At 42.8% G+C, this 27,457-nt stretch overlaps 1 protein-coding gene across 1 annotated transcript in view; it reads left to right on the top strand.

The window, feature by feature from the left end:
- Window positions 1-23,068, top strand: part of LOC120980092 (polycystic kidney disease protein 1-like 2) — a 32,206-nt gene extending 9,138 nt beyond the window's left edge. Inside the window, exons 7-20 of the mRNA XM_040408964.1 lie at window positions 2,174-2,302; window positions 4,074-4,184; window positions 13,476-13,706; window positions 16,395-16,496; window positions 16,579-16,757; window positions 17,207-17,353; window positions 17,826-17,888; window positions 18,452-18,651; window positions 18,733-18,941; window positions 19,122-19,263; window positions 19,753-19,975; window positions 20,070-20,277; window positions 22,739-22,826; window positions 23,034-23,068. Coding sequence (XP_040264898.1) covers window positions 2,174-2,302; window positions 4,074-4,184; window positions 13,476-13,706; window positions 16,395-16,496; window positions 16,579-16,757; window positions 17,207-17,353; window positions 17,826-17,888; window positions 18,452-18,651; window positions 18,733-18,941; window positions 19,122-19,263; window positions 19,753-19,975; window positions 20,070-20,277; window positions 22,739-22,826; window positions 23,034-23,068 — 2,067 coding nt within the window. The remainder of the gene's footprint in view (window positions 1-2,173; window positions 2,303-4,073; window positions 4,185-13,475; window positions 13,707-16,394; window positions 16,497-16,578; window positions 16,758-17,206; window positions 17,354-17,825; window positions 17,889-18,451; window positions 18,652-18,732; window positions 18,942-19,121; window positions 19,264-19,752; window positions 19,976-20,069; window positions 20,278-22,738; window positions 22,827-23,033) is intronic.
- The last annotated feature ends 4,389 nt before the right edge of the window (window positions 23,069-27,457 follow it).

The following is a 27,457-nucleotide window of genomic DNA, read 5'->3' as shown; positions in this document are numbered from 1 at the left end:
TAGTAGACTTTAATATCCTCAGCCTGATTATTCTATATCACAGATTTTCACAGTGAATTTTACCCTTCCACGGTATGAGGTTGAAATCCATGGTAAATTCACAGCACAATCTGCATGTAACCCATGTGGATTTTGATGCAGAATTTTCCATGGATTTCTGGGACCATACCCTTAATATAAGCAGTAATGGTTATCACTAGATAGGTTCCGGAAAATCAACTCCATTTTCAGGGAACGGGTATGGAGAAGAGGTCACCCTAGAAACTTTACAGCATGCAAAATCAGCGGGTGGTCTGGCACTGCCCAATCCCTGGATATATTACTTGGCTGCACAATGTCAACACTTCAGGGGTTGGATAGATTCGGTCACAACTGACATGGCTGGCCAAATATTACGCCATAAAATGGATGGGAGGGAGCTCCTGTGGGTGCTAGAGGGGCCTGGAATACCGCTAGTGGATGAACGTAATCCACTGGTGTAGCTGATGAGGAAAGTATGGGAAAAGTCTAAACAATTGAGAGGAGCTATCGGAGTCACAGAGTTTACTCCCTTATGGAGTAACCACATGCTTCCTCAAATTCTCCTTTCGAAGGGCTTCCATACTTGGCAAAACAAAGGAGTGACCAGATTGGGCAACATGTTAGACAAGGGGGTGCTTAGAACATTTACTAACCTACAGGAGATCTATAGTCTACCAAGAGGTAGCTTCTATCAATAATTGCAAATAAGACATGCTTTTAACGCTATGGATAAAAATAGTAGTGTTGTGATCCGTAGAGATGCCACCTTACAGTTAATGGTCAGGAGAGGAGAGGGACTAATATCCACAATTTTATCAAATGCTCTTAGATAAATTCCTGGAGTTACATCCATTATCCAGAATGAGAGGGTGGGAGAAAGCTGTAGGTGAGATACCCAAAGAACAATGGGAAGACATGCTAGAGGCCATACCAAAAACGCCACTGAGTGAAAGGGGGAAATTATCGCAATTATTTATCATACATAGGGTTTACAAAACCCCAGTGTTTTTACATCGTATAGGTATCAGAGCAGATGCAAAATGTCCAAGATGTCAGATGGAGCCAGCAGATTTATTACACATGCTGTGGCAGTGCCCAAGACTGGATAGTTTTTGGCCGGGTGTAATAGAACTAATTCAAAGAGCCTTCTTAATACGAGTCCCTCGGGAGCCTAAAATATGTATCTTGGGATATACGACTGAGATTGGAGAGGATGAGACAGATAGGATAGCAGTAGGAAGGCTATTATATGTAGCCAGGAAACTTTGGATTCAAGCATGTCTCCCGGGGTTGGAAGAGTTCAGAAATAAAGTAAACACGATGCTGATGTATGAGAAAATGGTTTTCTTGAAACGGGGTTGTCCTCATAAATTTGAAAAGCTCTGGAATCGATGGCTTAGCAATATTGGTTAATTCTCAAATGGTCGGTCAATGCTGAAGCGTGGGGGAGGATGTTCGGGCGCTTTGGGAGATGGGCTTTAGGGTACTGCTATAATATATTTGTATCTGTTTACAATGTCTGAAGGAAGTTTATTCTTTGTAATCGTATGAAAACAATACGTAGACAGAATTTGTACTTGACTGTATAAAAGGTGCTTTAATGGTATTAATTTCAGTAATGCAACTTAAAAGGTGAAACTAATATATGAGATGGACTCATTACATGCAAAGCGAGATATTTCAAACCTTTTTTTGTTATAATTTGGATGATTCTGGCTTACAGTTTATGAAACCCCAAAGTCACAATTTTAAGGTCCCCTTTGCTCAGGGGGTATGGATTAATTAGCTGACTAGAGTGTGACACTTTGAGACTAGAATATTGAACCTTTTCCCAAAATTCTAATTTTAAGCTGCATGAATGCAATTCCTTTCAATTTGCATTACTGAAATAAATGGTCTTTTGCACTATATTCTAATTTTTCGAGTTTCACCTGTATCTCATCTCCCTGGACATGGTCTGGAAGAGGGATACTTGAAATAACTGCAAAAAAATAAGGTTTTGAGGGCATCATTTTTATGTCCACATTGTATTAATATGTCTACAGAGATCATGTTCACATTTCTAGAAGATTTCTGCCTTTTTAGAAAAGTTAATCATTTACAGGTTATTACTATTGATAATGGTCTCTGTCCTTATTCTTTATTTTTACAGTTGATGGGTTTCTCTCAGAACCCATTTATTAAGGACTCCTCATTCAAGATCAGTGGCACTGTGGCCAGCCTGAGTGTCCTGAGTGAAAAACAAGAGCTTTCCCTGCAGAACTTGTCAGACACTTTTCAGGTCGGTCAATCTGGATCCTTTAGGCCTCATTACATGTTATGTATTTACGGTATATGCAGATTCCACATTTAAAATCTGCAAAGTGCCGTGAATATATATGTGAATGCTATTCGCACATAGCATATCTTTTTCCTCTGGGTTTTAATAGGGTAATCCAGGTTTTTACCATTGATGGCCTACTGCAGGGCTGCTCTTATTGAAATTAATCTGAGCAGCTTTGTTGCAACCTGCTTTATCCACTACACAATGGGCAAGCGGAGGGCTCAGTGTTGAGCGAATTGAGCTTCGGATCCTAGATCTGAAGTCGATTCACTCAAAACTTAATTTTAATGCTGTACAGAGACCTGTCTCCATACAGCTTTAAAATGTATGGGCTACGGCGAGGTGAGCAGAGTTATCACCGAAGTCTCGCGAGACTTTGCTGAATAACTTCGTCATCGATTTTTAAACTTTAAAACCATTTTAAAACATGGATCCAAAGTTGGCTTTGGTACCAGCTTGTACCTTGGTACCAAAGCTGGCTTCGGAGCCATGTTTTAAAGTTGGAAAATCAAATCCCGAAGTTATTCACCAAAGTACCGCAAGACTTTTGAATGGAGTCCATACATTTGAATGCTGTACGGAAATGAATCTCCGTACAGCATTCAAAAGACGTTTTGAACTAATCGACTTCAGATCTAGGATGCAAAACTCGATTCGCTCAACCCTAGAGGAGGTACTGGAGAACAGCTAATCAGCGAGGTGCAGTGTGTCTGCTCCTGCCAATCAGATACTGATGTCCTATCCTGATCATATCCCATCAATTATAAAACGCCGATCTTAATAAATGTGCTGTGCAGCGTTGTCTCCTGCCTGTGCCTGCTTCACTCAAATAAGACCAGCAAGCAGCGGTGTAACTAGAACTGACCCCACAGCACATTTTTGAACAGAGTCTGTGTAGTCTTCACTTCCTGCAGCTAGACAAAATATTTATTTTAGATGTCTGTCCATTTGTATATCATGTCACTGTATAATAATGTTGAGAGGGCCCTGACAATAAAATCTTTCAGTCTTCCTCCTAGGCCGGCCTCTTCTTAGTTCGGGTCCTGTAGCAGCCGGTTCCTTTGCTTCCACTATAGCTACACTCTTGGTCCAACTTTTTTCACTCCAAGGTTAAATCCACTTATAGCAGATATGCTGCAGATTTTCTGTCCAGATTTCCACAGTATATTACAGTAGCAGCAAAGTTGATAATATATTAGCAAATTTCATCAGCATGCTGCAAAATGGTATCCACACAGGAATTGACAAGAGGTGCGGATTTTGAATCTACAGCATATCATTTTATTCTGTGGATTGTATAGGGTCCATGCGTTAAACATGGATTTTGCTGCAGAATCACCATGGAATTTGTAGTGAAATCTGCAATACAACTGAGGCTGACATTTTGTTGGCTGAATCAATACAGAGTTTTTGCAGCAGTTCTGAAGCTATCACAGGGAAAGAACTTCTAAACTGTGAATATATACCTTACGACAGGGATCCTCAAACTGCGGCCCCCCAGCTGTTTCAAAACTACAACTCCCAGCATGCCTGAACAGCTTACAGGTATCGGCCTACACCAGGGCATTGTGGGAGTTGTAGTTTTACAACAGCTGGAGGGCCGCAGTTTGAGGATGCCTGCCCTACGATGTTAGATCGATAGTTTGTGAATTGATATTGCCATGCCTTTAGTATCAGAATTCTAAACAAATTATTTTATAACTTAATAATAACTATCTTTTGATAACAGATATTTCTCCCACGTACTGCAAGCTCGGGAAGTCAACCAAATGTGATCCAGACTTCTGCAGATAAAGCTTTACAACTATCTTTAAAGGTTACCCCCTCAGAAAGCACCTTGGTTATTATTGTCTCGGTTGATCGTGGCGTGCATCTGGAGTTGTACCATGGATTAAAATTAATGTTAACAGCACAAACAGTAACACAAGGCAATCTAGGTATGAGTGACTTGTTATCAGATAAAACATTTTTCGTTTCAAAGTAGAATATATGTATATGCCTAGACTTCCATTCTGTGTCTACAGAGAATAGTATTTTTTATACAGAAAGGAATCTTCTTCTCACTTGTGTCATTGGGGGACACAGAAGACCATGGGTATAGCTGTTGCCACTAGGAGGCGACACTAAGCAAAAAAGTGTTAGCTCCTTCTCTCAGCTATACCCCTCCTTCAGACACTGAGCTAATCAGTTTTAGCTCCATGTCCGTAGGAGGCAGACATTTTTTATGCACGTCTGCCAAAGCTTTTTTCCTTTTTGTTTTATTTTTCAGGTTCAGGCTGCAGGTGGGCTCTCACCACCTGTTTTTCCCACACTTAAAGGGGGAGACCAGCGGGTCCTCAAGCCTGCTGCTCGTTCCCCACCTCTGGAAGACAAGGAGGAACAGTGGATCTCAAATTCGCTGTTACCCGCCAGCTACAGTGTCACCTTGGCTACTACTTCTAGAAGTCCCCCCTGTTACTTGTGTAGCCGCCCTCTCCAGGGGGCAGCACACTGAGGAAGGTGACACTGCTGGAATCAGGGTAAGCAGAAACCGTCTGGGTAAGTATATTACCTACCTCCCCTGCTGGCATCCCCTGTGCCTGAGACCCCCTTCTCCTGTTTTCTCTAAGTGAACACAGGAATATATGTTGTATCTGGTGATTCACCACCTCGATCCCACCTCCGGTCACCGACCCCATCCACAGCCTGCGGGCCAGTCCCTGCAATCGCATGTCTTCTTGGGCGGCCGCTGCTTTTCTACTTGGGGCATCAGTACACCCGCTCCCGTCCTCCTTGTTTCCCAGTGCACTCTGCTCCCTCCCAACATCGCCGCCCCAACCGGAAGTCCTACTAGGCCTCATCTCCCAACGTGTTTCGGGGACGGGACCTGTATTTTCAGAGCGCGAAAAATTTGCGCCCATGCCTTTGCCCCACCAGCTGCCCAATAAGCCACGCCCCTGCCTTCTACTTAACACCTTCCTTGCCTCAGTACTACAGTGCTGTGGAAAGTGCTTTCTGGGGTTTCTGCTGAGGCTTACAGTGCTGGTCATTAGTACAGACTGATGTGGGTTCAGTTCCCCTAGCTCTGTTTTGTTAGAATTGAGCTGTATGTAAAAAATATATATATATATATATATATATATATATATATATATATATATATATATTTATATATTATTAACCCTTGGAGCTATCTGCTCCTTCTGGACCTAGTTCCCACGCAATTCTGTAGGCAGAATTTATTAACCCTACCGCTGGATACATACGTCCTATAATGTAATCGGAATCCTGGCACTACCGCTGGATACATACGTCCTATAGTGTAAGCGGAATCCTGGCACTACCGCTGGATACCGCACTCCCTGTAGCTTACCCTCCTTCTATAGGCGGAGTAGTTACACTACCACTGAATTCCGTGAGTCCTGTCACATTCCCTTCCCTCCATAGGCAGAATATGTGCGCTCACCACTGGACCATGTACATTCTGTAGCATACCCTCCTTCCATAGGCGGAGTAATTGCCCTTGCACTGGATGCCGTACAGCCTGTAGCATTTCTCTCCTTCCATAGGCGGAGTAATTGCCCTTGCACTGGATACCGTACAGCCTGTAGCATTACCCTCCTTCCATAGGTGGAGTAATTGTCCTTGTACTGGATGCCGTACAGCCTGTAGTGCTATCCTCCTTCCTAGGCGGTGTACTTGCTCTGACACGGGATACTGTACATCCCATTGCATTATCCTTCTTCCATAGGCAGCGTAATAGCACTACCACTGGATACTGTACAGCCTGTGCCATTACCCTCCTTCCGTAGGACGAGTAATTGCACCCCCACTGGGTTCTGTACGGCCTGTAGCATTGCCCTTCTCCCTTAGACAGAGTAATTGCACTTCCACTGGGTACTGTACGGCCTTAGCACTATCCTCTTTCCATGGGTAGAGTAGTAATCTACTATCGGCGGAGAGTTTACATCCTCTTGGTTCCTATACGTCTGGTAGCATTGCCCTCTTTCCATGGGCGGAATATTTATACCACCACTGGATACCGTACATCCGGTAGCATAACCCTCCTTCCAGAGGCAGCGTAGTTGCACTACCACTGGATGCTATGCTTGCGGTAGCATTACCCTCATTCCGTAGTGGGAGTATTTGCACTTACTCTGGGTACTGTACATTCTGTAGCATTACCCTCCTTCTATAGAGTAATTGCACTACCACTGGATCCTGTACGGACTATCGCATTACCCTTCTTCCTTAGATAGAGTAATTGCATTTCCACCGGATACTATATGTCCTGTTACATTGCTTCCTATGCAGGCGGAGTGATTGCACTAATGCTGGATATCATCTGTCCTGTCGGTTTTACCCCTTATATAGGTGGTTTAGTTGCACCGCAGTCGCATACTGTAGCCAGTGGCGACTAGGAACAATATATGGGGGGGCACATAAGATACCACAGTCAAAAATGGGGGGGCACTAATAATTTTCACCACTTAATCATACTACTGAAAAAAACAAAATAAGTATATATAAATAAGATTACAAAATACGAGAGTATTGCGGTATGCAGGGATATCTTTTTATTGTACTAACCTAATACTTAAAAGACAAGCTTTCAAGAGTTTTTCTTTCTTCCTCGGTATTGCTTCAGACCTGAGAAAGCGAGAAACACTCTTGAAAACTTTTCTTTTATAGTTTAAAGCAGTTACAGTGAACACCAGGGCTGTGTAAATAATCCCATATGTTAAACATGTCACTAAAGAAGACCAATGAACAGACGCTCACAGGCTTATTCACAAAAGGGTGAAGAGTTTGGAGAAGGGAACAATCTAGGACAACATAACTGAATAGGAAAGTGAGCTGAATTGCAGAATTTTTTTCAAATCAGCTATGTTGTCCTATATTGTTCACTTCTCCTGACTTCTCCAATTGCCCCCTGTAGCGACGCCTATGCCTGTAGCATTATCCTCCTTTTACAGAGTAATTGCACTGGATCCTGGACCGCCATTACCCTCCTTCCTTAGGCAGAGTATTGCACTTCCACCGGATACCATACGTCCTGTTGCATTAACCCCTCCGCAGGCGGAGTAATTGCTCTCATACTGGATATCATCTGTCCTGTCGGCTTTCCCCCTCAGGGCTCCAGATGGCGACCAAAATGGTCGCAAATGCGACCTAGAATTGCTAAATGGCGACAAGACTTTGTAGTCTTGTCGCCATTTGCGCCTAGACCTCTGCTGCTTTCACATTACTGACATGACATGCGCTGCTGTCAGCGCGCGCCATGTTCTTCTCAACAGCACAGGGAAGAAGTAAGCAGTCCCTCCCCCCTGCACCGCTGCCACCAATGGGCTGATAGCAGGGAGGAGGAGGGGAGGGGCTATGGCCACTGCTCCACCAATAAATATAGTTTATGCTTAATACAAACGCAGGCTGCCATGCGGGTGCCGGACATATCCCATACCCGGCACCCAGCCTCTATGACTGCGCGATGCGATCCGCCGGTATTAACCCCCCAGGTGCGGCACCTGAGGGGTTAATAGCGGCGGATCGCAGCGCGCAGTCATAGAGGCTGGGTGCCGGGTATGGGATATGGCCGGCACCCGCAGCGCAGCCTGTGTTTGTATTAAGCATAAACTATATTCACTGGTGGCGCAGTGCACCGAACCCCCCCCCCCCCCCCACAACCCCAGTATTATAAAGTAAAATCATTGGTGGCGCAGTGCGCCCCCCCCCCCCCCAAAGTTTTATAATCATTGGTGGTACAGTGTGCCCCCCCCCCTAAGTATTATCATTGGTGGTGCAGTGTGCCCCCATCCCCCAAGTATTATCATTAGTGGCAGTTCCGATTGGAGCCCTAGCAGTGTAAGCCTGGGGCTCCGATCGGTTATCATGGCAGCCAGGACGCTATTGAAGCCCTGGCTGCTATGGTAATCTCTCTGCTGCTGTGTGCACAAAGCACAGAGCTGCAGGTAGAGTGTGAGGTCATATTTACCCTGATAGAGCTCTATCAGGGTGAATAGGACAAGGGATGAAAGATCCCAGGTTCTAGCCCCTAAGGGGGTAAATAGGTATTAAATAAAAAGTGGGGGGGAAAAAAAGGTTAAAAAAAACAAACACCAAAATATTAAGTATAAATCACCCCCTTGCCCAATTCTACATATAAAATATATAAACAATAAAAAAAATTACATATCGCCACGCCCGAAAAAGTGCGAACTATTAAAATATTAAAAAATACCTCCTATGCGGTGAACGCCGTAACAGAAAAAAAACAAAAGACGTGCAATTTGCCATTTTTTTGTCACCTTGTCCCAACAAAAATTAGGTTAGGACTGTTCTATTATGGCCCAAACGTTCCATAAAATCTGGAATGCACATGGCTTTTTTGGTGTTATTTTTTTCACGTGGTATCGAGTATCGCAATACTTTTTTATGGTATCGAAATCGAGTCAAAATTTTGGTATCGTGACAACCCTAGGTAAGACGTGTGTTTTAATTTTTTTTTTATTATACCGTAATTATATGTATTTTAAGTTTGGCGACTAAAAATTTTAGTTTGGCGACTAAATTTTTCAGGTTAGGAGCTAATGGCTCCTTGATATTTTTTTTAGTCTGGAGCCCTGCCCCTTCTATTGGGGGATTAGTTGCACCACAATTGCATGCTATAGATCCTGTAGCATTACCCTCCCCCCATTGACGGAGTAGTTGCACAACCAGTAGTGCTTGCACTACCAGTGGACCCTGTACATCTGTTCGGTTCCCCTCTTTCCGTCAGCGGAGTAATTCCACTACCACTGGAAACTGTTCCTCCTATTACATTATCAATCTTTCTTGGGTAGAGTAATTGCTTCAACATTGTCTACTGCGACCACTCTCATTTGTTCCTTGTTGCATGGCATCCCGTTCCATGGGTGGCCTATTGGCTAGACACAGTACCTACAATCGCTGTATCCCCCGTCATATTTTGTCACTACTGCCTGATACTGTGACTGCTATATCTGTTTCTAGGAAAGATGGGTGGCTATCAGATTGGTTCTCCTTATATAGCCCACTGACTCCACCTGTGTTAATCGGAGTTGCCATTCAGGTCTCCAGCGATGCTGGATACTTGTAGGTGCCATATTGGTTTTTAGCCGGACTTTCCAGAAACCAATATAACACACACAAATTGCACAAATTTATCAACTGCACAGATGATGGCAACTCAAGGACTTACATTTAAAGAGGAGCTTTCCCCTCTCCTTACAGGCCTGTTTTAATATCTCCATACTTTCCACGTGTAATAACGATTATGGAGCATCTATTCTTATGACTCTATGTTATGCCATTCCTTTATTATTCTTACTAGAAGTTATGAATGAATTGCTAGCAGTCTGCAGTAAGGGTACAGGGGGCGGTAACCAGTTGGAGGTGTGTCCCTGCACAGTCTCACTCTATCCAATCAGTGCTGCCATTTTCAGACTGTGCAGGGACACACCCCCAACTGGTTACCTCTCCTCTGTACCCTTACTGCAGACTGCTAGCAATTCATTCATAACTTCTAGCTGAAATAATAAAGAAACAGCACAACATTGAGCCATAAGAAAAGATGCTCCAGAATTGCTATTACGTGGGGAATGCGTGAAGCTATTAAAACCGGCATGTCAGGAGCAGTGGGAGGTCCTCTATAAGGATGGATTCACACAGAACCAAGAAGCATTTTTTGCACCACATTTATTGCTGGTTTTATGTACATATTTTTTTTTTTTAATGCTGTTGTGGTCAGATGTAACTTTAAAGTCTGTAGCAAATTATTGAAGACCCTACATAAACAGCATTTTTAATTTCAGTATTTTAGGGGTTTGGGGTCTTTTTTTTTTTTTTTTTTTTTTTTCAAGCTTCAGTATGCTCTGGGTGTGTTGTTTTTCCTTATACTTTCCCATATGCTTCTTTACTGGGCTTCAAAAATCCCAATAAAAATTTTGAATGTTACAAAATAAAAATGCCACCAAGAACGCTTGATCTGACATGGAGTGCACAGAGACATGACTTTGTCCTCTGTCCCATCTGATCTGACATGGAGTGCACAGAGACACGACTTTGTCCTCTGTCCCATCTGATCTGACATGGAGTGCACAGAGACACGACTTTGTCCTCTGTCCCATCTGATCTGACATGGAGTGTACAGAGACACGACTTTGTTCTCTATCCCATCTGATCTGACATGGAGTGCACAGAGACACGACTTTGTCCTCTGTCCCATCTGATCTGACATGGAGTACACAGAGACACGACTTTGTCCTCTGTCCCATCTGATCTGACATGGAGTGCACAGAGACACGACTCTGTCCTCTGTCCCATCTGATCTGACATGGAGTGCACAGAGACACGACTTTGTTCTCTGTCCCATCTGATCTGACATGGAGTGCACAGAGACACGACTTTGTCCTCTGTCCCATCTGATCTGACATGGAGTGCACAGAGACACGACTTTGTCCTCTGTCCCATCTGATCTGACATGGAGTGCACAGAGACACGACTTTGTCCTCTGTCCCATCTGATCTGACATGGAGTACACAGAGACACGACTTTGTCCTCTGTCCCATCTGATCTGACATGGAGTGCACAGAGACACGACTTTGTCCTCTGTCCCATCTGATCTGACATGGAGTGCACAGAGACACGACTTTGTTCTCTGTCCCATCTGATCTGACATGGAGTGCACAGAGACACGACTTTGTCCTCTGTCCCATCTGATCTGACATGGAGTGCACAGAGACACGACTCTGTCCTCTGTCCCATCTGATCTGACATGGAGTGCACAGAGACACGACTTTGTTCTCTGTCCCATCTGATCTGACATGGAGTGCACAGAGACACGACTCTGTTCTCTGTCCCATCTGATCTGACATGGAGTGTACAGAGACACGACTTTGTTCTCTATCCCATCTGATCTGACATGGAGTACACAGAGACACGACTTTGTCCTCTGTCCCATCTGATCTGACATGGAGTGCACAGAGACACGACTTTGTTCTCTATCCCATCTGATCTGACATGGAGTGCACAGAGACACGACTTTGTCCTCTGTCCCATCTGATCTGACATGGAGTACACAGAGAAACGACTTTGTCCTCTGTCCCATCTGATCTGACATGGAGTGCACAGAGACACGACTCTGTCCTCTGTCCCATCTGATCTGACATGGAGTGCACAGAGACACGACTTTGTTCTCTGTCCCATCTGATCTGACATGGAGTGTACAGAGACACGACTTTGTTCTCTATCCCATCTGATCTGACATGGAGTGCACAGAGACACGACTTTGTCCTCTGTCCCATCTGATCTGACATGGAGTGCACAGAGACACGACTTTGTCCTCTGTCCCATCTGATCTGACATGGAGTGCACAGAGACACGACTTTGTCCTCTGTCCCATCTGATCTGACATGGAGTGCACAGAGACACGACTTTGTCCTCTGTCCCATCTGATCTGACATGGAGTGCACAGAGACACGACTTTGTCCTCTGTCCCATCTGATCTGACATGGAGTGCACAGAGACACGACTTTGTTCTCTGTCCCATCTGATCTGACATGGAGTGTACAGAGACACGACTTTGTCCTCTGTCCCATCTGATCTGACATGGAGTGCACAGAGACACGACTCTGTCCTCTGTCCCATCTGATCTGACATGGAGTGCACAGAGACACGACTTTGTTCTCTGTCCCATCTGATCTGACATGGAGTGCACAGAGACACGACTCTGTCCTCTGTCCCATCTGATCTGACATGGAGTGCACAGAGACACGACTTTGTCCTCTGTCCCATCTGATCTGACATGGAGTGCACAGAGACACGACTTTGTCCTCTGTCCCATCTGATCTGACATGGAGTGCACAGAGACACGACTTTGTCCTCTGTCCCATCTGATCTGACATGGAGTGCACAGAGACACGACTTTGTCCTCTGTCCCATCTGATCTGACATGGAGTACACAGAGACACGACTTTGTCCTCTGTCCCATCTGATCTGACATGGAGTGCACAGAGACACTGCATGCATGGCAGGACAGTTACTGAGGCGGCCATCATCACCTCGCAAGTATCATGCACATGACCTATTAATTAGAATAGGACACCTGCATGATACTTGCTGGGCATCAAGCCCTTGCCTTACTAAATATCCCTCTTGACATGTAGAAGCATCTCCATGCCTAATTTCAGGTCGGTCAAGAGAAGAGGGGCTGAGGATTTGTTTAAAAAAATTAATAAAATGATGTAAGATGCAATACCACACTGATCCCCGACCACTCCCATTCCATTGGTCACTGCTTCCTGGTCCCATCTGAATATACAAGATATGCTAGCTAATGTCCACAGTGATGACCTCCATCAGCCAGTGATTGGCTAAGCAGGTGTTTCCTGCATGTCGAGAAAGGATATAAACCAACAAGGACCTCACAAGCATTGGAGCAGGAGTGAGGTGAGCATGCCTTCTTATTTTTATTTTTTTACATTTAACCCACTCTGAGCTCCTTTCCACATATTTCCCTGCTGGATAATCCATTTAATTGTGCAAAACAAATAAAAATGACAACGTTGTTTGTATACCTGTGATAGAAACATATGACAAATGACTTTGTCTCTAGATTCCTACACATGGATTTTGACACCGGATATGATCTCGGACCCCACAGCTCTTCAGGTATTTTTGGTGTCCCCATCAAATACCTCTAGCCTACCGACTCTGCAACTCCAAGCCTCTGCGTTCGCAATACAATGTGCATACTGGAATCCAAATCTTCAGAAGTGGAGCCCTGATGGCTGCAAGGTAACTACCAGCATGCACAATATAAATACAGCAACATAGCCGAAAATTGCAGAAAGCAAGACAGAAAATTAAAACAAAATATAAAATAAAATGTTTAGGAGGAAATAAAAAAAGTACTGTTCACACTTGTCTTTTGAATGATGGTATATGGGCCATAGACGCTTGTAACTGGCATACCATGATGGCTAATGTAATGCTGTTTGGTTCTCACGGATGCCGTAGGTACACCAGGCCACAATTGTCTGTCCTTGGAAATTATTTAGTAATACTCTTTAACTGTTAGACTGAATTAGACGCAATTTGTAGTAGGATTTAATCTCTGCATATCTCTTCTGTACAGGTTGGACCTCAGTCTACCTTAACGAATGTGCAGTGCCTGTGTAATCACTTGTCAGTCTTCGGTTCATCATTCCTAGTTTTACCAGTGCAGATCGATGTCACTCGTACGGCAGAGTATTTCTCTAAGATCTCGGAGAATCCAGTCATTGTTGTCTTAGTGGCATGCTTTTACTTCTGCTACATCCTCACTGTCTTGTGGGCAAGACGCATGGATCTAAGAGACCAAATGCAGGTGATTGAAACATTATATATTCTGGAAATCTCCACTTATTATTCGGTTCATATAATTCTTTCATAACATGTCCCCAACTATCTCAGAGATGCTATTACATTTTGCTTTGCAGCTAAAAATTATTTTGATATTCCTAATGAATAGATCTGTGGAACATACAGTATATTCATCTATGATATTACTGCCACAATGTATGCAGAGATATATTGTATACACAGTGGTCCAGATTTACAAATTTTATAGATTGTGTAAGCCTAGTCAAGCTTTTTAGGTTTATCGCAGAGGATTGATGATATTTCTGGTGCAGGGATAAACACTTTTCCCTGACTTTATACTAACTATTGTTTGGCTTACTTTGAGGTAGATTTTATACATTAGAATTGTGGCTCAATTTTGGAGCAAATGGTGCATCTTAACCTCTTCCCAACCTCTGCTGTACATGTAGTAAATGCTGGTCTAGACAGCCTGTCTAAGGTCACTCCATTTTTAGGATTGGTAAATCTGCTCAGTGTGTAGTGCAACTGTGGGTTTCCATGCTTTCCAGAAGGTGAAGTGAAAATACCTGGGGTAAATAGTGACTGAAATGTAAGGCAGCTCAGATCTGCTGTAGAAGTCATTCTGGCACCGTAGGCTACTGTGGAGCCTAGTATCTTTTAGAAAACATGGCGCACCGCCCTCGGCACGCACCATATTCTCATCAGCCGGCACAGTGGAAAAGGAGGTAGTCACTCCATCCCCACTGTGATGTGGCCGCCACTGCCACTAATGAAATGATTAAGGGGAGGGGGCTGTGAAGCTGCCGCTGGCCACCAATAAATATAATACTGAGGAGGGGGGCCTGTGGCCACTGCGCCACTAATGAATATAATTAACCCCTAAATACAAATGTACACGGCGGGTGCATGAGGCCGACACTCGGCCTCAATGACTGAGAACGGCGATCCCGCTGAACCCCGTCAATTAACCCCACAAGTGCTGCACCTGAGGGGTTAATTGACTGGTTCGCCGTTCTCTGTCATTGAGGTCGGGGATAAACTGCCACGTACATTTGTATTTATGGCTTAATTATATTCATTGGAGGCGCAGTGGTCAACAGACCACCCCCCCCAGTATCATAATCATTAGTGGTGCAGTGCCCCCCCCCTCAGTATTATATTAATAGGTGGTGCAGTGGCCACAGGGCTCCCCACCCTCCTAAGTATTATATTCATTGGTGGTGCAGTGGACAAAGGGCCCCCACCCTAATTATTTTCATTGGTGGCAGCTTCTGAACGCAGCCCCAGCAGTGAAATCATGGGGCTCCAATCGGTTACCATGGCAGCCAGGACGCTACTGAAGCCTTCCATGGCTGCCATAGTAAGCTACCTGCTGCTGTCTGTACAAAGCCCAGGGCAACAGGGACTGTGTAAAGTCCTTAATACCCTAAAAATATTAAAGTTTTAAATATATTAGGTATCGCCGCTTCCAAAAAAGTCAGAGCTATTAAAATATGAAAAAATATCTCATATGCGGTGAACGGTTTAACAGGGGAAAAAAAAAAAAAAACACGCGATTCGCCATTTTTTTGTCACCTTATCCCCCAAAAAATAGGATAGGACTGTTCTATTATGGGCTGGATGTTCCATACAATGCGCAATACACACAGCTTTTTGGGGTATTTTTTTTTCTTTTGCATAGTATCGAATGGTAATTGATACCACGCAATACTTTTTTTATGGTATCAAAATCGAATCAAAATATTGGTATCGTGGCAACCCTAGGCCACACAATCACTTTATTCCAAAAATTAGGAGTGGACCATACAATAAGAAAAAGTATTAAGGACAGATACTACTTATTTTTTTTTTTTTGTAATCCACTACTGGTTTTGGCTTAAAAAAACTGCATAAAAAAACCTTAACGTGTAGCGGGGAGCAGATTCGACATAGACTTTACAGAGAAAGTGGGCTGATGCCTAGAGGGCCACCCAAGGCCTCCACATGGCCACCAGCCAGGTACATAATGATCTGATGCTTTCAGCCCAAGGCCTAAAATGTCCCCCCATATGCCCGGGTCCCCCCAGTACTTAATTTACTCTCCGTCGCTTCTGATGCGGGCACGGCCGCCGCTGCATCTCACTGTTGCGCGGATGAAAACATCCGGTGTGAGGGGGGGAGCCTATAGCAGGCAGCAACGGGGACCAGCCTCCCTAGCACCACCCGCGATTCTAGGGAGGCTCGTCTCCGTCATGGCCTGCCATTAGAACTAAAACAAGAATGTTTGCTTCCTATATTGGTAGCCTAGTGTGTATTGTGCTGTGAAGTCTTATTCACTGAGTCAGTGTTTGGTCAGTGATTGTTAGCCCCCATACAGTAGAAATGTCCCCATAATGCCCATCTTGTATCCCCATACAATAGTAATGCCCTCTCTCTGCCCGTAGTAATAATAGTGATGTCCCCTACTTTCACTCCCTCTGTAATCACAATTGGTGTACCAGTGATTGTTCGCACAAGCCAGGAGTGGAGCCTTCACGGAACTATGACATAATGCAAAAATTTGCAGCTGGTCCCTGTTTTTGTCCTGCGCTTGATTCACAGTCACTGATGGAAATCACTGACCAAACACTGACGTGGTAATTAGACCTAACAGTTTCGTAATGACCTTAGTCATTATGTCTAATATCTTTCTTTTTCATTTCTTTAACCCCAGAATCGAGTGATTGTTCCTCGGGATAGTGATCCTTGTGGATTATACCGTTATCTTGTTACTGTATGCACAGGCCACAGGACGGGGGCAGGGACCAGCGCCAAGGTAAGAATTTTAATATCTCTTTATTAACACAAAAATAAACTATGTTGTGACCTGACATTGACACATTCTCCTTTGTATGCAGGTGTGGCTGTCACTTTGTGGTACAGAAAGTGAGTTTGGCCCCATCCTGCTCTCAGGCACCAGACGTCAGGTGTTCAGAAGCGGTAATACTGATGCCTTTATCCTTTCTGTGCCATTTCCTTTGGGTGAATTGAAAAGCATCACGCTCCGTCATGATGGCACAGGCTGTCAGAAAAGTTGGTAAGATGACAGCCTAAGTTTATAGTTAGAAAAATAGGCCTGTCCATAGATCATATCTGGTCCTACACGACTACTGTACAACAGCCGAATACATAGGAAACCCCACCGGCCCGTTGGAGCCAATGGTTAGACAGTTTTAAAGGCAAGACTGAGATATGACAGACTTGCAACGGTTGATCGCCATGAGTGAGCAGAGTTTTATGCCCCCACTGCATCCATCTTAAAGGGGTTGTCCAGCCCTTTTTATTGGATAGACTATCCCTTAGAAAAGTTTTCCAAACTCTTTAAAGTTAATGCAGATGATCAGCAGTACCACTTGTGGACAGGTGTCACTGTATGTCTGGACGAAAGCAGCCGTTTTCTAATTCTGTACAACGACTGTCACATAATAAAGTCTTTTTTTCTTATTTCTCAAACTTTTACTTCATGTCATAACTTTTATGTCATAGGTACGTTGCTCAGGTTACTGTTCAGGATGTCCTGCTCAAAATGTCCTGGCATTTTCTGTGTAACACTTGGCTCTCCCAGCCACCCAAAGGAGACTCTCTGAGCAAGATCTTCAAAGTTGCCAATGACCAAGAGTTACGGAGTTTTAGGTAATCCTCAGTAACGGAAGATTTTAAACCTCACTTTCATAGTTAAATTAATAACCTTGTCAAAAAGTATTGCATCCAGATTTTGCTTTTTTGTTGACTCTGTTCATCCCTCCACATTAGACTATTAGTGGGTATGGTTGTCATCTCCACAAAGGCTCCATTTCTTCCATGTCAGTACAGAGTGCTACATGAGCAACAAATACGTATTTTAGTAAATGCCAGCAGTCTGCCCCACTAAGCTAAAGATTCATTCATACCTGCGCTTTGTCGCCCCTGTCCTCCACACTGCCTCCAGTGTTTCCATGTTTCTGGTCCCCGCAGTGTTTACACCTGGCACAGCAATGGCTATGGTCACATGCTCTGCTGCAGCCAATGACTGGCTTCACCAGTGACATGGCCACAGCAGTCACGTCACCGCTGAAGCTAGTCATGGGCTGCAGCAGGGCATGTGACCATATCCATGCTGTGCCAGGTGTAAAAACTGCAAAGACCAGAACATAGAGGCAGTGCGGCGAATCGGAGCAGAGGGGAGCCAGTAAGTATGAATCCTTAGCTTAATGGGGCAGGCTGCTGGCGCTTAGTAAAAGGTCACTATTACCAGAGAACCCCTTTAATGTTCTTACACAGTTTACATTAGGGGCCACATCTGAGAGAGAGGGATTGTCCAAGGTGGCCAACACCTTTGAAATTGTATTATAAAGGTTATAATACAGTGCAGTTTGTTGTTTCTCTCCCATCAGGATGCCATCTTGAATTCAGAAAATTATTTAGGATTTTTTTTAGGCTACTTTCACATCTGCCGCAGTGCGATCCGGCCGCCTGTTCAGGCAGAGAATGCCAGGAATCGCCTGGACACAAACCACAGTGTGCAGCGGTTTCTGTCCGGTGACTCTCGGCATATTTGCCAGATTGCGGCTGGATCACCACAGGACCCCATTATAGTTAATGGTGTCAGCAGACATTGTGGTTGCATAGTGCCGTATCCGGAGAATTCTGGCAGGCTGTTCTCTGCCAGAACAGCCTGCCGGAATCCATGCCACAGGTGTGAAACTAGCCTTGATGTATTCATTCATAGCTATTTCTTTTCTGTCTTGCAAGGAATATTTTCTTGAAAAAAACTTTAAGGGGCCTGCGCGATGAACACATCTGGATTTCTATCCTCAATCATCCAGCCCGTAGTGTATTTACACGTGTCCAGAGAGTGTCCTGTTGTATGTGTCTTCTCATGTGTACAGTTGTCATTAACCTCATGTTCTGGGAGTTACCTCAAGCTACTTATCCAGTGCTCATTAGTGTTGGTGAGTAGTTATCTTTTCGCAATCTCCAATTGTATTTATGGAATGCTACTTCCCATCTTGCTCCTAATATTTATTTTTCAGGCGGTTTTACCCTGACATGGAAGGACATTATGATAGCCTTTGAAAGTGCAATTCTCATGTTTCCTGTCAATCTACTCATCATTTACATCTTTCGAAACACTCAGCCCAGGGAAACTAAAAACACAAAGACCAAAGCTAAAAAAGACAAACTAATTCCCAATGCCAAGAAGAGTCCATCCTGCCAGCTAAGTTTCTATACTGTTCTGGAGGTGAGAACTGAGATGATTCTTGCTTCTGGGGGTGGTTAGTAACTTTTTCTTTTAACCGTCAGGCCACAATGTAGTGAGTATGCTGCAGATTTGCTATTTGCTCTTATTTTAACTCTTGCATTCATTACATTTTCTTTATTTTGGTTGCATATTTTTCCTCATCCTGCTTCTTATTTTTAGGACCTGTCGGGAGTAGTGCAGACTCTGAGTCAGACTTCCCGGAATAAGTTAGAAGTAAATCTGGATCAAGAAACAAATAAAAATTTCACTGCTCTACTGCAGAACATCTCACATCTTTTACAAAAACAGCTAACGCCTGGACGTAAGTGCAACACCTCCTTTACTAACTTTTTTAGCCATGCCACATCTGCAGTGAAAAATGAACAATGCTAGTTTGGATGTGACCATAGATTCCACCACCTTTTCCACAGCAGAATAGAGCATGCTGCAAATTTGAAAATCAGCAAAAGGACCTAAATCTGTGAAGAAATTTTTTATGTAATTTTTATTTTATTTTATTGAAGATGACCTTTTGAAGAAGCTGACACAGAGCTTCTTGAAGGCATTTAGTTGGAAAACATAAATTCCACTTTAGGGTTTATATTCAAATGCAGCAGATTTGTTGCAGAAATTTCTGCCAGTGAGAGTCTTTTTTATTTATCTGAATGGTGTTGTTTTGGAAGCAAGCACATGTATTTCTGCTAACTAAATGGGCAGTCTCACAAATTTCAACAGCAAATATGCCTTGTGTGAACTCGACCTAAAGATTCACTACCTTCCCTTTTTAATGTCTCCTATGGTTGCTCTCCAGGACTGTCATCTTCAGTTCCCTTGGCGCAGCTTTCTAGTGATGAATTACATGCCTTGTTTTGTGCACATTATGTGTCCCGAAAGCTTAAGAAGGTGTCTCAAGATGTTCAGCAGCTGGGAAGCCAGCAGGTCCCAGACCAGCAGCAGCATGAGGAGTTCATCGCGCAGTTACATGCTCTGCTGCATGTAATAGACAAATCTGTTCCTCCTTTGCCTGCACAACGGTAAGACACCAGGCTTCTAACAGACAGTCTAAAGTTCTGTGGTTCTTTGACTTTATACTGTGTGTTGAATTGCTGTGCTATAATATCCACGCAGGTCTCAACAAAAGCAGCAAGTGAAAAAGAAGCGACTGCCTTGGTGGTTCCTGTTCATTGGGTGGAGCCTACTGGTCTCCATCAGTGTTGTTTCTACCTACTTCACCATGATGTACGGGTTTCTCTATGGAAAGAACAGTTCTATACGGTGGATTATTTCAATGGCTTTATCTCTATTCCAAAGCATCTTTATTCTGCAGCCACTTAAGGTATGCAAATACATTTCAACTAATATCAAACCTCAGCCAGTCAGACCCCCAGTGATCTGATATTAATGACTTATTTTAAGGACAGGTCATCGACTCATCAATATTAAACTCACAGAAAACCCCTTTAAAATGTTTCTCTGAAATTTCTTGGAAGTCCCTGTCAAAAATGACTGTCTCCTTCCTGTGACTCTCCACCCCCATTAGCCATTAAAAAAACATTTGCTTACTTTCTGCCAGACTTGGCGTCGCCATCTTTTACATAACCGACAGTTTATCTATAACAAGGTCTTAAAAAGCAAAACTACAATTTAAAGGGGTTGTCCCATTGAGACAACTTGATAAGTGTCTGATCAGAGGGAGTACGACCAATGAGGCCCCTTCGAATTACGAAAAGGAGTGCCCGTGTTCCCCTCTTTAAAAGCACAGGCAGGGAGGATGACATTCCTCCGTACGAAGACCTGCGCTCTCACCCGTCGTTGTCTAAACTTTCCACCTTTCATCTGGCCTATTTACTCCAACAAATGAAAAAACACTTAACTAATTTCCCGATTGCACCAGCTCACACCCCATTTGAAAAGTTAGCCTTACAAAAAAAGGAACCAAAGGGTAAAATATCTCAACTATATGATATCCTACTCTCCAATCAGGGATCAGAGACTCCTCTGTTTATTCAGCAGTGGGCAGCAGAACTGAACATTCAATTATCCCCCTTAGAAGTAAAACAAGCGCTCAGAGTGTTTCTCAAGGTGTCCAGGTGCGTCAAGTTGCAAGAAAACAGCTATAAAGTTTTAACAAGATGGTATTACACACCTCAACGACTTCATCGCATGTTTCCTGAGTGTAGCCCTATGTGCTGGTATGTATGCCCATATCTGGTGGGAGTGTACCAAGATAACCTCTTACTGGCAGGAGATTTGTAAGCTTATATCTAGTATATGTAGCTTGAAGTTACCCATTTCCCCTAAAGTTTGCCTCTTAGGAGTTTTAGGAGAAATTAGATGTCCCAAATATAAACGTTCGCTATGTAACACTTTGTTAGCGGCAGCTAGACTTATGTTAGCAATAGCATGGAAACAACCAAACCCACCATCCATTCAAAATTGGATTCTCAAATGCGATCAGCTCTACTGTCTCGAACAAATAGCACACTGGGATGCTCGCACCCCTGTGCAGTTCAAAAATATTTGGAACCCATGGAAAACATTTCGGAATTTCTCCGGGGTATGAGTTCTTACTGTAAAGAGGAACATATTGCGAAAGTGAGCCGCCTCCCTCTCAATAGGTCTTCATCTGTTGTACGCACTCCTATTATTTACTCCTGGTAGGAGTTAGTTTGAGACATTGCATTTTGCGCCTGCCTCGATGGAAATCTGTTCTATACAAAGCTATTCTCCCCCCCCCCCCAGGTCACTTCTTTCCCTCTTGCTTTCTCCCTTTCCTTTTTTCCTTTCCCCCTTCTATGTTTTCTTTTTTATTTTGTGGATGTTTAGTTTATATGGATCTCTAATGGAAGTACTTACGTTTTTTATATTAAGATGGGCAGAGGCGTTATCTTTGATATTATCTTTCTGATGATAATGAATATGTCAATTATCTGTATTTACAATTGCACTTATATAATATACGGTCAGGTTATGTGTATACTTCCAAAAGGTTGAAACACTGTTGACCTTTATGTTTTTACTTCATGTTGAAAACTAATAAAAACAATTTTAAAACAATAAAAGCACAGGCAGACAAGCATACGTGTCTGCTGTTCCATTCAATTCTATTGAACTTCCATAGAGTGCAAGCACTCGGCTATCTCTGGGAGCCCCATAGAGCTGAATGTTGTGGCTGCGCGCATGCGTGACCACTGCTCCATTCAAACAGGGGAGCACGGGCCCTTTCAAAGCCTTTTTTGCATGTAGCAGAAATTTTCCAAGCATATTTGGGCATGCAAAGTGGATTTTGAAATGCATAGTCTGCTCCTTGGTTTGGAGATTTTAAATGGATTGTTTGCATATAAGTACAGTGGGAAATCTAAACTCGGTAATGTAGTGTTGTGGATTTTGCTGTAGATTACCCATGGAATCACAGCCGTGAATTTCCACACCATTGAGTTTTTTCCTTTTTTCAGATTGCACAAAAAAATCCACAGCAACTGCACCATTTCTGCACCAAACTGTGCATGATTCAGTGTGCAGATTTCACTATACATTTTTAAATTTGCTAGTGCTTCCTTTTGAATGGCGCAGCAGGCATGCATGTGTGCTGCTACTCTATTCAGCTCTTTGTTGCTGCCAGAGATAGCCCAGCGCTTGTACTCTGCTTTCTCCTGCAGTGCCATCAAGTTGAATGGGGTGGTAGGCACCCATACAAGTGTGTCGCTGCATTCAAATGGGAAGGGGGGGGGACGCAACTGGTATGGACCCCCACTGATCAGACAAGCCTGTTAAAGTATTTTGTATGTGATTTCCAGGTTGTTGGATTTGCTGTTTTTTTTGCTCTGATCTTAAAGAAGGTAGAAGATGAGGAAGAAATTCTGGAGACAGAACTAGAGATATCAGGTTAGTTTCTTCTATTTTCTTGCTTGATACGTCATAGATTCCTGTTTTTTCCTTAAAATAGTAATAACAAAGTCCAGCATGAATATGGATGTGTTATTTGCCCTTAACTTTGTTCTTTGTCACATATCTGTAGGTTATTTACTATTTGTTTTATACCAATCCCAGAAGCGTCTATACACCTGTAATAATTAATGCTATACATTGCAGATGAGTGTCAGAAAAGTGATGAGACGGCCCTGTGATGGATTTCCTGGATTCTGGCTCTCTGCATTTTATCTTGGTCCATGTACTGGATGTACCCGAATCTACATTAATTTTACTGGGACAAATACATTCTGCAGCATCTTATACAGATTATGTTTATATTTATCATAATGCATTTTATATATATATATATATATATATATATATATATATATATATATTACAGTCCTAAGTAAAATGCATATTTACGTATACCGGTATATACTGTGTATATATATATATATATATATATATATACACATACATATATAGGCAAATTATGGTTATGCCTATAGAAAACCTCAAATGACGCATAAAAAATTTGTATGTTTATGTATTTGTTTTCCCATATTATTTTTTGCAACAACACCAATTACAAATTTTGTTACTGTCTCTTAAACACGTTATTCAATGAAGGATTGCCCCAATTTTCTTTACAAATAGAATATTAATTAACGTTTCTCACTAAAATAAAAAATAAAAATATATAAACTCACCAGCAGATGTTGACTTTCTTCCTGTAATATACTATTCAGCCAGTTCTTTGCATGCTTTTTCCCAGGGAGCATTGCCTACACCAGTTGGATCTCCTCAAGGAGAGCCATTGCCTTTCAAGGATTCAAAGAGCACCAAGAAGCCAGCATTGCACAAGACATAAGATGGTGTATCACTTTTGCCTGGAGTAAACTATAACTCTATTACAAACCTTAACCCTTCTTTTCCATCCCCATCCATGTCACACTTACATTCATCTTGGAAGCTGAGATATGGAGGGATCTGGTGTCCTTACTTTTAGATAATTTTTAGCTTTTTACCCCACTAACCATAACGCAGTGGTCAGGTTTGCTTTTAATTCTGTCTTGAGTTTGTAAGTTCTCCGATAGTTTACATGGAGTTATATTCAGGTTTCCTGTAGGCCTGGAATTCATTAGTCCCCAGTTTGTACTTATTTACGTCTGAGCTTTGTTTTTTTCCTGTAATGATCCCTGCCTTTTATCTACAGTACAATAAAGACATTTTTAGTTAACACAATGATGTAAGCGTGCTCAGGATACACAAGTACATCGTATGTGTATAGAGCATCCACCTGTTTAAGCAGGGTGTGCCGCATCCTATTCAGTCTCATGTTTCGTTCATTTGGGAGAGGGTGGGCAATATGTGTGCACCTGTATCATTTGCTGACTGAAAGTACAACAGCAATTAAATCCCGGTTCTGTGCATGAATGTCAAGAGCTATGTGGACTTTGTGCAGCTTGATCCTTCTCCTTTTGCCTGAGCAGCATGTTAGCGATGCCGTTTGCCCCGGTTCCCAGAAGCATGTGGGAAAAAATTGCATTCAGCTTGTTAATCAAGAGTTGACTTATAATGGAGCTAGGTCTTGGTGCCAGAAACAAGATGGACATTTGGCCCAGATTGGAAACCAGAAGACACTGGAGGAAATATTATTTATAATTAAGGATGAGGGATCTTACTGGATTGAAGTTGTGCCACCGATAATGGACCGGTTGGGTCAAGGTAACCAAAACCGAGGCAGCAAGAACGACCAAGGTAAGCTTGGAGAAAGTAGTTGAAAAAAGGTAAATGGGGCTGATATATTATATAGGAATGTATAGGGTAACATCTGCAGCAAAATCCATGACATATCTGCATGGCTTATGCACACTGTACACTGCCGTAAAGTCCTGCCATACTCTGTTACTCAGGATAGGTCATCAATATCAATAATAAACTATACATGTCTATGCCAGTGACAATTGATCTGTGGGGGTGCTGGCTGTCGGATCTGTCTGAGTTACTAATCCCAGTGACGTAATGGTTGCCTAACTAAACCATTATATACCATACTTTTTTCAGTTAGGTTGTGAGTTTTTGCTCACTGAATTAAAACGTCAGCTGCACAGGTTTTTTATGAAACTAACATTTGAAAACACTATTTTTGTATGTAGTTCATAGATATATTATTGGGTGTAGAAAATACTTCTAATCCTTCTTGCATAACCTGTTGTGTGAGACAGGACCCGCACAAGATCAAGACCAACAAAAAGAGAATGGAGAAGATCAGACCGAAGATGAACAGCAAGACCAAAATGAGGACCAACGCAAACAAAATGATGAAGATGAAGAAGAAGACGAAAATAAAGACCAACTCAAAGAAAAGGATGAAGACCAAAATGAAGACCAACTCAAAGAAAATGATGATCAAGAAGACCAAAATGAAGATCAACTCAAAGAAAAGGATGAAGACCAAGAAGAGGGCCAAACTGAAGAGCAGCTCAGAGAAAATTACAATGATCAAGAAGGCCAAAATGAAGACCAACACAAAGGAAATTATAAAGATCAAGAAGAATACCAAAATGAAGACCATACCGAAGAAAATGACAAAGACCAAGAAGATCAAAGCGATGAACAACACAAAGACAGAGACTATGATCACTACAAGAAGTACAACAGATATCATGGTAAGTGCATAATGATCATCTTAGATGGATTGAGAGCCAACAAATTATGGTAATACCTCGTATGTAGAGGCTCTACATACATAGAGAAGAATGTTGCACTAGTGTAGGTAAGATGAAAAGGGAATTTTCTTCTGCTGACTCAAGGCTCAAGAATTGTTTTTGAGGAGGTAAGGGCTTGGATGTGTGGCCTGAAGGACAGAATGAAAAGTCATCTTCATTTTGCAGGTAAATACAGACGGCTCAAAAGGATGGCACAACAGAGTTCAGGGTGCACTATAATATATAAAGGTGCCCAGGAAAAATGGAGAACAGCTCCAGCATGTGAGGACAAGAGGAGATTCATCTGTTCCTTTGGTAAGTGTCAAATTATATGTGTGTGTGTGGGGGGGGGGGGGGTGAAACAGCATACAGGGAGTGCAGAATTATTAGTCAAGTTGTATTTTTGAGGATTAATTTTATTATTGAACAACAACCATGTTCTCAATGAACCCAAAAAACTCATTAATATCAAAGCTGAATATTTTTGGAAGTAGTTTTTAGTTTGTTTTTAGTTTTAGCTATTTTAGGGGGATATCTGTGTGTGCAGGTGACTATTACTGTGCATAATTATTAGGCAACTTAACAAAAAACAAATATATACCCATTTCAATTATTTATTTTTACCAGTGAAACCAATATAACATCTCAACATTCACAAATATACATTTCTGACATTCAAAAACAAAACAAAAACAAATCAGTGACCAATATAGCCACCTTTCTTTGCAAGGACACTCAAAAGCCTGCCATCCATGGATTCTGTCAGTGTTTTGATCTGTTCACCATCAACATTGCGTGCAGCAGCAACCACAGCCTCCCAGACACTGTTCAGAGAGGTGTACTGTTTTCCCTCCTTGTAAATCTCACATTTGATGATGGACCACAGGTTCTCAATGGGGTTCAGATCAGGTGAACAAGGAGGCCATGTCATTAGATTTTCTTCTTTTATACCCTTTCTTGCCAGCCACGCTGTGGAGTACTTGGACACGTGTGATGGAGCATTGTCCTGCATGAAAATCATGTTTTTCTTGAAGGATGCAGACTTCTTCCTGTACCACTGCTTGAAGAAGGTGTCTTCCAGAAACTGGCAGTAGGACTGGGAGTTGAGCTTGACTCCATCCTCAACCCGAAAAGGCCCCACAAGCTCATCTTTGATGATACCAGCCCAAACCAGTACTCCACCTCCACCTTGCTGGCGTCTGAGTCGGACTGGAGCTCTCTGCCCTTTACCAATCCAGCCACGGGCCCATCCATCTGGCCCATCAAGACTCACTCTCATTTCATCAGTCCATAAAACCTTAGAAAAATCAGTCTTGAGATATTTCTTGTCCCAGTCTTGACGTTTCAGCTTGTGTGTCCTGTTCAGTGGTGGTCGTCTTTCAGCCTTTCTTACCTTGGCCATGTCTCTGAGTATTGCACACCTTGTGCTTTTGGGCACTCCAGTGATGTTGCAGCTCTGAAATATGGCCAAACTGGTGGCAAGTGGCATCTTGGCAGCTGCACGCTTGACTTTTCTCAGTTCATGGGCAGTTATTTTGCGCCTTGGTTTTTCCACACGCTTCTTGCGACCCTGTTGACTATTTTGAATGAAATGCTTGATTGTTCGATGATCACGCTTCAGAAGCTTTGCAATTTTAAGAGTGCTGCATCCCTCTGCAAGATATCTCACTATTTTTGACTTTTCTGAGCCTGTCAAGTCCTTCTTTTGACCCATTTTGCCAAAGGAAAGGAAGTTGCCTAATAATTATGCACACCTGATATAGGGTGTTGATGTCATTAGACCACACCCCTTCTCATTACAGAGATGCACATCACCTTATATGCTTAATTGGTAGTAGGCTTTCGAGCCTATACAGCTTGGAGTAAGACAACATGCATAAAGAGGATGAT

The sequence above is a fragment of the Bufo bufo genome, chromosome 10, assembly GCF_905171765.1.
Source record: "Bufo bufo chromosome 10, aBufBuf1.1, whole genome shotgun sequence".
Classification (NCBI taxonomy): Eukaryota; Metazoa; Chordata; class Amphibia; order Anura; family Bufonidae; genus Bufo; species Bufo bufo.
Note: the sequence above shows the minus strand (reverse complement) of the source record. Positions and strands in the feature narration are given on the sequence as shown.